The sequence below is a fragment of the Mastigoproctus giganteus genome, chromosome 8, assembly GCF_048544385.1.
Source record: "Mastigoproctus giganteus isolate SK-2022 chromosome 8, ASM4854438v1, whole genome shotgun sequence".
Classification (NCBI taxonomy): Eukaryota; Metazoa; Arthropoda; class Arachnida; order Uropygi; family Thelyphonidae; genus Mastigoproctus; species Mastigoproctus giganteus.
In genome coordinates this window covers 25006517-25020645 of record NC_143582.1, presented here as the reverse complement: position 1 = coordinate 25020645, position 14129 = coordinate 25006517, and the positions used below count along the sequence as shown (strand labels likewise).

The following is a 14129-nucleotide window of genomic DNA, read 5'->3' as shown; positions in this document are numbered from 1 at the left end:
ATATAAAAGTGTAAGTTATCTCTGGACTCATTCATTTTCTGCTTGTTTGTGTTTATTATATAGGTCCAAAGCATATGAAGTATAAGATTGTTGGTGACACCAAGTTTTTCAGTTCACACGAAGCCTATTTTGGAATGCCATGGATGATCAAGACAGGATGTGGCCATTTCATTTCTGCTGTGGTAGTAAGTCAACATCAGAGGGATGGAGTTGTGGTAGTTGTAAGTGCATGCCTTTCATTATATCTCAAACATGGAGAGAGCTTCCACACCAGCATGATGAGTGCTACTTTTGTATGGGGGAATATACCAAAGTAATGTATTCCAACATACCACCTCAGTAGAGGTGGTACGTTGGGTGCCACACAATGAAGATGGGCCAATTCCTGATCCATCTACCAGATTAGTTTTCAGAAATGGATGATGAATCTGGTGAACAGGATAACTGAGATTACATCTGAGAAGTAAAATGCCACATTTTCCTAATCATCAGGAATTGGGTCTAACCAAATCTAATGCAGAACTCCTGGTGTCTCATTTAAAAGAGGGGAATTCCACTGGATCTCAGCTTCATAATTTCCATGTATAGAAAAAGACACGTTACTTATGCATGTTTTTAACATTACTGCAGACACCCTGTGCTGAAGTTTGGATCTGGTTAGTCTTTATCAATAATCTGATATTAGTCACACTCCAGAAGAGTTGTCTTTTTCATAGAATGCTGAAGTAAAAGTTTGAAAGCTATGTTACTTTATAATGAGAATATACACCCATCTATTCTTGTTCATATTAAAGAAGGCTATGGAAATGTAAAATGTGTTAGAGAAGATCAAGTATGACAATACAGATGGGATGTTTGGGGGGCTTCAAGATGCTGGAGTTCCTTCTGGGTTTGAAAAGTGATTTCACCAAGTTCCCTTGCTTTCCTACCTGTGGGATAGCAGGGCAGTAGATTAGCACTAAAGGAGAAGGGAATTATCTGCCAGAACTGAGTTGCAGCCTGGCATGTACAATCTCCTGGTTGCAAGAAACAAAGCCTTGCTTCCACCACCCCATATCAAGCTGGACTTGGTCAAACAATTTTTTAAAGCACTGTATCTGCAGAGTGATACCTTCAAGCAGATATAATCTGTTTCCAAAACTGTGATGTAAAAGTGAAAGGTGCATATTTATTAGTCCACCAGTTAGCAGCCTTTTGGCTTCAAGAACTAGAAGACAAAATGACTGATGTTGACCAAAATGTCTGGCAGTCATTTCTCCTTGACAAGTTAACTGAAAATTATGGAAAAATGGGTAACAAAATGTCAATCAAGCTCCATTACTTGCACCTGTCAAATGGATTTTTTCAGAACAAATCTGGGCAATGTTAGTGAAGAACAGGGGGAAAGATTCTACAAGGACATTCAGTCAATGGAGAAGTGGTAATATGGAAGATGGGATTAAGCTATGATGGGCAATTGTATCTGGTCCTTGGTTCAAGATGCTCCCATTCAATCACAAAAGACTGATGTTCAAATGTAAATTTTTTGGAATCTTTTTTTATTAATCCCAAGGAGGGTTTTTACTTATTGATTTTTTATTTTGTTTACTTATAGTGAAGATTAATATTCCATATTTACTCTTATTTCATTTCTGGGCAAACCATTGATGCTATGCAAATATTATAGTCACATTTGGAATCAGCATACCCATAAACTTCATAAAGAAATACCAAGAAATGCAGATATATAAAACCTTTTTGAAAATTTTTTACATAATGTAATTAATTTGAACTGTTTTTTTGGTGTGACTGTAAGTATATCCAATAAAATATAGACAGCTGCAGTCTGTGAATTGGCTGGCTGTAGTCTTGCGGATCAACTGTTTATTAATATTAGAAATTTAATGGAAAATTTTGGAGAAGGAAAACACCCAAACAAAAATATCAACATCATCAAAGCAAATATGATGGCTGTTTCATATTTTACCTTATCGCTATAGCAAACAAGTGTCATTTTTGCCTGTTAGATTACATTTGTAGACAGTTACACATTTACCTCTTAAATTCATTTTATCTTTTTAAAACTATAATTCAACTTCCCATATTAAGATAACTTGGGTATATTAAATATTTATGCAATATATAATATGATATAATTAATCATCAAATTTATAACAGGTAGTAAAAGAGTAATAAATGAGTAATTTCTTTGTACTCTATCTCTTTTAGTCCTATTACTTAGCCAATTGGATTTTGAACAAAGATCTATCACTGACAGAAAGTGGAAGACCTCACCTATTTGTCAGTGGAAAAAAGAAATTTGCATTTAAAGTTTCAAAAATGGAACTTTAAATTTATGCTGTAAATATGTATTTATTCTGTATTTACAGCATTTGCCGTTTGAATTTTAAAAAATGGTTTTAAAAAAGAAATTAAAAAAAATAATAAGCAAACATATACTTAGTACAAACATTTTACTAGTTATGTGTCTGCTCATTCTTATTTATTGTTTTATTACTTTTTACCATTGAAAACTCCATAGCCACTTTAAAATTCAAACAGCCATTTAAAAGTATGGCTCTCTTATATTATAAAAAAACTGTGCATCACAAGCACTAATAGCACAATTTAAAACTTGAAACCAAAAACACAAACTAATTAAAAAGGTAGTAACACTTGCCCACACTTCTTTAAATAGGAAAAGAAAACTAAGTTATCTGCAGTGTAGCACTGATGAAACTCATGGTGGTAGCTTCAAAATTAGAAAGTCATATAAAAGACTTTTTTTTTTAGCAGACTTTGTTTTTGCCTATTAAATATTTTAGGTTGCTACCTTTTAAGTAATTACCTAGAACAGACATGAGATTTATATTTAAAACTTTAAGTATTAACTAAAATTTTCATAAGGATGAGAACTTAGAAATCTTAATAGAAGAGGCTAATAATCTATGGGTAAGAAGAAGATGCAAGAAATATTTTTTAGAGCTTTTAATGCAAAAAATTTTGCTAAAGTTATTTACACATTTCAGTCACTTACATCACAGCAAAATCTTGATTGACCCAAAATAATGTACTGTCATCAAAGTCTTTAGGAGACTTGGCATCTGGTTCACAAACAAGGACTTGCCTCTTTAGCTTCGGAAAGGCAACTAAAGACTATGAAGGGAGAAAGAGAGAGGTATTTTATAGCCCTTGTCTAGTAAATTACTGTCCAGAAAATAAATACTCAAATTCTAACAATAAGCACCAAATATATAGTTCTGGTCCCTGTACAAACTGTGAAGTATGATTTGTAATGCACTACAAACTATGTAAATGAGAGACTGTGTAAGTATTTGTGTAAGTTGATGTATGTAGTGTTCGGTTATGTAGGTCTCTTCCTCCTCCAGCATTTAGCTGCCAGGGCCCCTAATGGGACCCTGTGTTTCTGTCCACTGCCTCGGGGAGGCAGCAGGATACAGTAGGAGAAAGACTCTGGCAAGGAGAACCCTGGACTGCACATAAAAAGCACTAAGAAATGTTTTGTCATTACAACCGGTCTTTGCAAAGAATGCTCCACAATGGGTGGGAAATGCATGGCCTTGGCTACGGTGTTATCAGACTTATTTCCACTTGAGTGGAACAGCGAAGACTCACAACTGTCAGATTTAGGCAATAACCAATTTGCATGCAATCCACAATTACTGCATTCACTTAAAGTGACTATATGGTGTAGTTTGACAGCTGAGTATTTTATTAGCCCCAACTGTTCTGAAAGTATCCTTCCAACAGGTTCTGTCACACGCTTTGTCACAGGTAAGCAGTACCATGACAAGGCCATTTCAGCACTGCAGTGATGATGCCTTCAGACCATGTTTACACACATGAGGACTGTTCAAAAAAGAATGATCATAATTTTTCATGAACAACCATAGTGCTTGCTAATTCTAGCTGAGCTGCAGAATTTAACACTAAACCAAGCAGCATCACTATGGTTGATAACAGTAAGGCAACTTGGTAGAGACGTTGAGAACATCAGTAGGAAGCGCACACAGTATTTTCCATGACCAGTTGCATACGACATGTGGTTGTTAATACTGGATTCCAAGAGACTACTCACACCTGAGTGAGTAGTCTCAAACTTGCATGGAGGTTTGTCAGGAGCTGCAGCGGATGGTTACTGAAGATGGTTCTACACAAGGTGATAATGGCAGATGAGATATAGCTTCAACACTGAAACCCAGAGTGTAAGCAACAAACTCTGTTTGGAAGTCTATGATATCATCAACACAGAAAAAAAAGCAAAAGTTACGGCTTCTCCAGGAAAGGTTATGGTCATCTCTTTTCTGATATTCAAGGAATGGTTTACCAGCATGTTGTGCCATATCATATGACTGTTATGGGACCTTACTACAGAACTATACCGCACAATTTGTGGGATCACATTTATTGCAAACGACCACAAGTGGGTGGATGCTGCATCAAGACAATGTGAAACTTCACATTGCTCATATTGTCATATCTGCCCTACAGCCCTGACTGTGCACCCTGTGATACCCCCCCCCCCACACACACAAAGTTAAAGAAAGAGCTGTGAGGAAAACATTTACAGTCATCAGAAGAAGCTGTAAAGACATTGGAGGCAATTCTCAAATGCATGTAAAAAAGTAGTTTCCACCATGTTTTCAAAGAATGGCAGAAACATTGGAGTAAGTGCATTTCATCAAATGGGGATTACTTTGAAAAGGACCATCAAAATATGGATGGTATGTTGTTAAAAAAAAAAAAAAAAAAAAAATTACGATCATTCTTTATTGAACAGACCTCACATTTCTCTATATATGACTAACGTAAGGATTCACACTGTAAGGAAATTTCACTAACAGTACTAAGTTACGAATTTCTAATGTTATAATTGCTTGTTTCTCCAATTTGAACCACTGACACACTAACACAGACTTTTGACTAAGATTATCTGAAGGACAGGATCTGTGCTAACTATCTATACATCTATGTTGATATATGGCAAATGTCACATGCAATACTCGACTGCTGAGAAGTTTTTCATTTTCAGCAAATTGTGGTCATGGAAAGGAACCACATCTAACAGTACTTATCTATTCTAAGTTGAGCAACAAACTTTCTTCATTACTCTGGTGGTGAGGTTTTGGACTAAAATTTCTTTCTGTGTAACCTTTTCTGCATCCACAGGAAAATTCACAGCATGGGAACTTTATGACTACGAGTGTATTTGAATCATTGTGTATACAGAGAATTATGTATGTAACACTTTAAATTACTGTGCAACTTAGATGACTGTATAAAATGTTTACATTTTATACAGTCATCCAAAGTACTTTTAGTACACCAGTGACTGACAGGATCTGTGCTAACTGACATACAGAATAAGCAACTGACATTTATACTGATGAAAAACACTTTAAAGTGGTTCTGGAACGGAAAAAAAAAAAAAGAGAAGACTAGTGTCAATGGGAATATCACTATGGAAATAAAAGTGGCACAATGTCATTCCAGGCTGGCTGTTCTTTGCACTTTTTTTTTGAATATTTCTTCAAATTCCAATTTGCACTCAGAATCATCATCATTAACTATTTTTTGAGTGGGTTTCTGGACTGTATGCATGTGACCCATAGTGAATTTTTTTTTTTTGAGGAACTTGGAAGTTTGTAAAAATTTTAAAACTATTTGCATATAATACATGTATTTAAATATTAGTTTCTCTCTATTTTGACTTTATAGCTGAATATTACAGTGGATTTATTACCATCAAAAATAAAATCAAAATTTCATAAAATTATAAATATTCATCGTTGCCTATTTTTGTTTTCCAGTAATAGCCTCTGTTTATATACATATTGTGCAATTCAGAATTATCAACTTCTCAATCCAAATTACAGAAAATTTCATTTCAGCTTGTTTAAGTCCACACTGCCTCAAAATGACTTTAAAAGTGCCACAACTTCCTGTGCTAACTTTTGAAACTATTTCAAATGTAAAAATGACTATTACTTGTAAACACAGTTAGATGGCAGCATGTCTCTGTAGGTTCAAGAGACCTGTACATATACAGACATAACCTGTCGATACTGCATATATATGTGCACACTTCTTTGGTCCCTTACATGAAAAAAAAAAGTATATATTGGTAAATCTTGAATTTTTAAACCTCTGTTATTCTACTGAGAATAGTCCCAGAAATTCCTAGCTCCAGATAGTCACTTTGTGGCTTACTGGGACTGGTTTTTTTTTTTTAAACTTTCCTTTATTGTGATCTTGTTAGGTGAAGATAAAGCTCTTGGAGATTGCACACACTTCCTTTTGCAAACTTGCTGTTGTTGTTATTTGGTTTTTAGGAGCATTAGCAACTAAGGCCATATTGCTCCGGGATATGCGGTGGTCATTTCCTGACCTTTCCGCATCCTCCGTATTTGGTGGTGACAGGCTCGAACCCCGGTCTAATCAAAAAGTGTGTGCTGCGCACTGCTGCTCCTTCCCACCTGGCTACGGAGGCACCTTGCAAACTTGCACACAATCACAAGAATGGTCTTTTCTTGTGAGCTCAGTTTACCCAAATGTTTTCCTGAAGTAATGAGCAGTCTAAGCAACACCCTTGAGTTCTGTATACTACTTGGTTAAATTGATTTTCACTTTAGTTGTCACCCTAGATGTGGAAATCATTGTTTTCAGATAACCAAAAGCAAACTCCGACTCATCTGTATTTTATGCTATACGCTACATTAACTGAAAGGAATATTTTGGAATTCTTATTCGACACCACATAAAGGGATAGCATAAAATATATCAAATATATTCTGTTTAAAATTAGCAGTCTTGTGATTCTGAGGTCAGAGAATAATTTTCTTAGTAAAACAATAATGTTTTTCCTACACTTTTTCATATTTACATAAACACCTCGAAATATCTTCCATAGGTTTCCTATGAGACCACAAGTCTGATGAATTTATCATAATTCACTCTCCACGTTGCGTAATAAAAAAAAAATGCAGCCAATACAGGGTCCATAAAGAATAATTTTATATTATACTGGAGTGACGAAAACAATAACTAGGAATTATCTTCTTCATCTATAGTTAAAACATAATATAATTGAATTAAATAATATATTTTAAAATGAATATAAAAATAAGTGTATTTACCCACAACGTCCTCCGCAATTCTGCATCAGGAAGTTCTGTAGCTAAACGAAGATTTTCAAATGAGATCTTGTCATTAGGACGCTGATTCCACGCAAACAGCACAGCCATTTGAAAAGTTGTTACATCTAAATCAAATTTTCCCACTATATTACTAAAAGTAATCTAAAAAAAACAAAAAAGAATAAGAGTCACTGTGAATAGTTTTTAATAGCAAAAGAAAATTATTAAAATGCATCATAAAAGACAACCTGAGTAAATTCAATCTAAATTTAATTGGATCAAAATCTGGCCAAAATACACAATGAAGCAAGTATTTCGCATAACTCCACTTTCACAATGAATCATAAATACTCTTCCCTTATATTTATTATTTTATAATGTTTTAGTCTACAGCTCAACTAAGTTTACATCAAAATTCACAGTAAAGGTAGTAGGGGTGTAACTTTAACCCTTACTACAATATTTTTATAGAGCTGGATAATTCTGAGATAGCAAGATGGATCTTTCCAATCCAACAGAAACAATTTGTTTCTGCTGGATTGAAACTAGATGTTTCTATTTTATATATATATATTTTTTAAATAATGGTGAATAGTTTTTAACTGTTTAGCTTATTATTGTTTTCTAAAGCATCTATCCAGTATGTAGTATATAAAGCATTGTGTATGCTTATAAACAGTGGACTAGTATTACTAATACCTTTTGCAGAGGTGATTTAGTACTTTGGAAAACTGATTCACCTCATAGAATGTCTAACGGCAGATAGAAGAACTGATCTTTTAAGAATTATGAAAGCTGCTACTTGCAATAGGAGTGACAGATAAGTGCACTAGATATCACTTAAGTCACTATCATTTGTGTATATATATAAACCGTTGTTGATATATAATTTGTCCACTAGTGTAACTTATCTCAATAAATTAGCAACAACAACGTACACTTTAACAGGACTAGTTTCCCCAATTTTGTAAGTCTTCAACTTCCTTGCATAGGAATTCGAAATATTGAACTTTGCAGTCAAACTTTTGTAATCAACAATGTGTGCATAACTGTAACTGAACCTTAACTAAGTGAAATAAAGACAAGAAGTCCCATCCAGAAAAATTTAACTGAGTGACTGACTACATTTCATAACCTTTCAATTTAGGAACATTCAAACCTAAATTTTCTGGTTTTTGAAACTTTGGCACTGATGACCTTGTCTAGTTGCTTTCTCATTCAATTTGAATAAAAAAACATACAAAAACTTAAAGTTCCCACTTTATGAGTTTTTTTTTTGTTTTTTTTTCAAGTATCAACAAAATTCAAAAATATGAACATTAATTGCAATAAATAAATTCTAAACATTCATAAATATGGCATTTCAAACAACATGCATGGCTATACAATACAGTACTATTGTGTGTGCATTTGTTTGTCCAGGCAGAGATAAGGAGGGAGGTCCAACTCTTAAAAAATTTGGGAAGGATTCCATATTTTGGATGCAATCAAAATAATAAAACGAGCCTGGGACGAAATTACAGAGAAGAACATGAAGGGTGTTTGGAGGAATAAACCCTGTCATCAGTTTATTGAAGGATTTCAAGAACCAGCAGAGATCATACAAAATGAAACAGAAGCTGTCATTAATCTTGCTAACCAATTGCAGCTTGAGGTTTCTGCAACTGACATCACCGATCTGCTTCAGGCACACAAATGAAGACTACCTCCTTCGAATGGCAAAATGTAAAGAAGCAGAGGAAGAAGATTTAACAGCTGAAACTCCTGTTTGTTCCTTCACTCTCAAGGGGCTTGACGAAGCTTTTCAGCACATAGAAAAAGCAATTGAGATTTGAGTCACAAGATTCAAATTTTGAGTGCACTAGAAAAGTTGCTACAGATTTAAAAAATGCTTATCTGTGCTATCATGAAATTTATAAAGAAAAGAGAAGACTGTCTTGGTAACAAATGAATCTTGAAGCATTTCTGAAGAAGACGATTCCTTGTGCTTCCAACAGACCAACGAGCGCTGAGCCAACAATGAGTGACGAACCATCAACAAGTGTACATTTAGTCGATGATGATGAAGAATAAACATTCTTTAATATTTGTAAAAGAATAAGAGAAGTTTACCTCATTATGATGCGTAGAATACCCGTATGATACACTCCAGAAATTAAAACGAAAATAATTTAAAAAATCGAAAATCTCACATTACAGTAAGAAATAATTAACAATAATTAAAAATCAAATGAACACAATTAAAAATAAATTTAATACAATTAAAAATTAAGTAAAAAATTAATTTAATGAAAAAAATTGCAAAATGAATTTTTTTCGTTTTTTTTTTTAAACGGTACATCGAGACTGGAAGCCTCTGTGTACCGTAAGCCAATGTGGTGTGGGCAATTTGCTAACTACAGGTCAGCCCATGCCCCTTGTCATCTAAACAGCACTGCACATGCACTATTCATTCTGTTGAACTTGGAGTCACTCCAGCTCAGAGGAAGCCGGGTGCACCAAGATTTCCAGAGTAAAAGCTGACCTAGTCAATTGGGGATATCGAAACCATGTATTAGACAGGTGCTTGCTACAAGCACAAGAACTTGCGACTCATCCAAGGCTGTCATCCCCCTGCAACAGTGTACCCACTGCCTATATTCTTTACTATCCGGGCACATCGGACCAGATTTCTAAGATCCTACGTGAGTACTGCATGAAATGCGTACAACTCCCTGGTAGGAGTTTATATTCTCTGGTCTCGAACGTAAAAACTCCCATCGCCCCTCTCTTACATAGTGGAATAGTATACTGTGTAACATGCCACGATTGCGGCAGTTGCTATATAGGGGAGAGCTCAAGAAGCCTTCAGGATTGCCTCGCAGAAAATGATAGATCGATTTGCCTAGGTGACACTGAACACACTGCAATCGCAGAACATTTCTGGTCTACTTATCATGACCTTAACCCCAGATGCGATTGACCAATCCTGACACTACCATCACCACTTTTGGTTAGAATCTTTAAATATATCAAGCTGTCCAAAAGCTTTAAATCGCTGCAAGGGTACAAGGCTACACTATCTTAGAATCAACAGTTTCGAAACTCGACAAACACTGGAAGCAATCCCATACACGTCTGTGCACCAACAATGAGTTTCGATCTAGTGAATGAATGAATGTTTGCACAATCTCGCGGTCACGTGCGCACTCTCAAAGTCATCTGAGCATGCACAGCTATTTAGTATTTATTTTATTCTAAAAGTCTATATTTTGTTAGTATCCTGTATGCGTTTATTTTCACTTGATGAAGAAGGGGTTTGTAACCCTGAAAGCTACTTGTATTATCTTAACTTACTTATTAAAATCTAGCTACTGTTTCCACTGGATGTGCGGTATTACTCTCTTAATTCTTTATCATATGTATGATGTAAATAATTTCTTTATTATTATAGTTTGCTTGATTTTAAAGGCTATGTTTTTATTTCTTTGGATAAATAAATCATTGTTTAAGCATATAAACTATTGTTTTGTTGACCTTTATTTAACATTATTATGGTTAAATTTTATCATTGCAAACGTAACTCCTGTTTTTAACATTACGTCTATGGGAAATAAATTCCCGCTTTATGAGTTTTCGCTTTACGAGCACATGCTAGGAACGAATTAACTCAAAGTCAGGAACTACCTGTATATCTTAAGTTGCCAATGCATCTAATATTTAGATAAAAGTCACCTTTATTTGACCTTTATTTAACATTATTATGGTTAAATTTTATCATTGCAAACGTAACTCCTGTTTTTAACTTTACGTCAATGGGAAATAAATTCTTGCTTTATGAGTTTTCGCTTTACGAGCACATGCTAGGAACGAATTAACTCAAAGTCAGGAACTACCTGTATATCTTAAGTTGCCAATGCATCTAATATTTAGATAAAAGTCACCACCATTTTTGAGGGAAAATATATAATTATTTTTTTTTAATCTTTTTCTCCCACTTCATCTTAGTTAATGCAATAAACCAAGCAGAACTGGAGGTGAGTTTTGTCCAAATAGTAGAAGCATTGGCTGTTTAAGATACTTAAGCTTTAGCTTCATTACATATATTAGTACAAAAACTAATATATTTTAATATAATTGATTTTTTTTTTTTTTTTTTTTTTTAGTTAGTTGTTGGCGCATCAGCTTCTGTGGCCATAATGCACCTCCCAAGGTTTTTGCAGTACTGTGATCCAAGCCCGAGGCGGGATTCGAACTCGCGACCTTTGGGTTGCCAGGCAGGCACTTTACCCACACGGCAATATAATTGATATTATAATATTTAATATCAGTAATGACAATGTTACATCTAGAGGTCTTATTCCTCTACATTTGACACGCAGGGCCAACAGTGATTTGCCACCTACAAGGGACCATTGCAACATGTTTTAATTATGACCATCTTGTATTTTGCTAATATGCAAGTTCCACTTTAATACAATTTCAAGAGGTCTAATGCTCATGGGTTTTTTGCACAGGATCTATTTGTGTATAATATCATTCACCAAGGATCAAATAAGTACAGCCAAACAGGATGCAATGGGGAACTTCAAATTTTGGATGCATAGTTTATTAACAACATTTTCTTCCTGAGATGTACAGTGGCTCATGAGCATCAATACATCCCTTTAAATGGGATGTTCTAAAGACTCCTAAGGTGATTTTGAGAGGATTAAGTTGGATTGGTGTAAGTCATGTTAGTATTCTCTGGCAAACTATGTTATAAGACTGGAGCACTATAATTGAGATAGGATCTGACATGGCTTAGTCGAGATAAAGGCAACAACACGGGCAGTGCCTCAATTCTCAGCAAGTATTGCTAAAAGAATGCTAATTTTCTTTAGGCAGGTAGTTCAGATTTGCTTTATACATGCTAGGAAACCGAGTAGGATTTAGCATGTTTTTGGTTTTTACAAGTCAAGTGGTTGTGGGTCATCCTCTTGAGGTTTTTAGTTAACTATTAATCCAATGAATTGCATTCCATTAGCACTGGATTGGCATTTTAATGGTACAAAAATGAATGAAGTTGTAATGCGCCTGGACAAAGTCATAATTTCAAAAATAAACCAAGATTTTGGTAACCTTTTAAATAGGTTACCTTATTAAAAAGTTGTATAGAATGAAATAAAAGAATATTAAAGTAAAAATAAATTGCCTATTTTATATAAGTGTATGCAGATTAATGTTTGTAAAAAATTAAAAACTGCTGACATATGGTGACAGCTGATACTGGATAAATTCTGACTGAGTGTATAAGGCTGTCAATGGTTAAAAGTGGTAAAATGAGCATTTTTAAAGGTTTAAATAATTTTTAGTGAATGTCACTTAAACCATGCTTAAAGGATAAAAGTGTTACACTGCTCACACATAGGAGGGTCATCAGCCCTCAACAGAAAAGAATGTGTCAGATGACTGCATCCTATGCAGAGCTGAGAAATACTTCCTCTACAATTCCTGCACAGACTAGATTACCATTCTTTTATTACAGGCTTAATCTGATGTTTGTTACTTCCCTGTGCCATGAATCTTGCTGCTGCAAATATATCTTATTACAGATTATTTGCCTGAGGTCTATATAGGGGACTGACAAACCATGATTATTCATGAGGGCTGCTGATTTGGTTGCAGTATCAGCCAAATCATTTCTGCTAATCTCATTGTGGCTCAGGATCCAGCAGAAGTGGATATTTAATCCACCTTCATAGAAAGAGCATATCATTTGCTGAACCTGGGACACCATTCCGTTAGCAAAATGAATGTGATTCTGTAGATGCATTGCATATGTTTAGATGAGACCAATAAGTCTCGAAACAGGCTGTCATAGAAGTATTCCATCTTTTAAATAAATGATAGACTAGTCCTTTTTTGACACAATTTTTTGTGAAGTAGTACAATATCTAGATAGTTCTTGAAATAAAGTGTCCTGTTATGAGTAATAATTACTGTAGTTCATCAGCTGGTTGCAAAAACCCAAGTAGACAGAACAGTTCAAGTGCTTTCTCACATAAAAATGAATCTAAATCAAGAGCAGGCACAGCAAAAGTTACAATTTAACTTTTTATTAGAAACAAAAATGACAGACAATGAAGCAGATTCAGTTGTGACTGTTTTTAGAAATTTATATATCCTTACAGTTATTCATTTATGTTATTTTAATGTTTTACAATTAATTCATTTATAACTAAATTTTATTTGTAATACAGTTTGCTTTAAAGGATTATTCATTCAAGGGTCCCTTGCATTAAAGAATTTATCCTTAGAGCACTGAAAAACTTACCGTGCCATTTGACATGTGATGATACCACTGTAATTTTCGGCCATTGTGTTTATGCCTGTAAAATTCTTCAACTTCTGGGATGAAGTCTTCTAGTTCCAGAGGAAGAGAAACTTGCACTCTTTCACTACCTCTTGCCCATGCACCTGCATTCAAAATCTTGATGTTTATGGAATCTGCAATTATATATATAATTAATTTTATATAAATATATATTATAAAAAGCAAATTTCTTAAATACATAGACATATCAACAAATACATAAAATAGACAATTGTCCAGCATCTATGGCCATAGCATTGTGTGCACTGAGATTATGACCCCCCCCCCCCGGGGGGGAACACCTGTCAACTTTTAGAAATTTAAAATTGGAAGGCATTTTTTAAGAGATAAGGCCTATCCAAACTGCTCTACAATTGTCTTGGCACTGTCTTAACAGCAATCTCAGACTTTTCCTTCCATATGATTTTTAAAGTCTTGCAGACATTTCTGCTAATCCACTGGTGAAATCTTTGTTATGGCTGAATCAGTTAAATTTCAACATCAGTAAGTTTTAAAGGTTTTCATTTTCCTGTCTAACACCTTCCTTTATTTATGCCCAAACTACTTCAAGTGAGTTCAAATTGCAATAAGGCAATAGCTGAATAACTTCATTGAAGCTATTTCATCCATCACCTATGTACATTATACCTTTTATGCCA

The 14129-nt window shown here is 34.5% G+C and overlaps 1 protein-coding gene across 3 annotated transcripts in view; it reads right to left on the bottom strand.

Moving 5' to 3' along the window:
- Positions 1 to 14129, bottom strand: part of Cul5 (cullin 5) — a 227103-nt gene that overhangs the window by 20493 nt on the left and 192481 nt on the right. For all 3 annotated transcript variants that reach the window (XM_090379738.1, XM_090379737.1, XM_090379739.1), the window contains 3 exons: positions 13432 to 13604; positions 7137 to 7298; positions 3017 to 3135 (listed from right to left, as the gene is read on the bottom strand). In XM_090379738.1, the coding sequence (XP_090235864.1) occupies positions 3017 to 3135; positions 7137 to 7298; positions 13432 to 13604 (454 nt within the window). The remainder of the gene's footprint in view (positions 1 to 3016; positions 3136 to 7136; positions 7299 to 13431; positions 13605 to 14129) is intronic.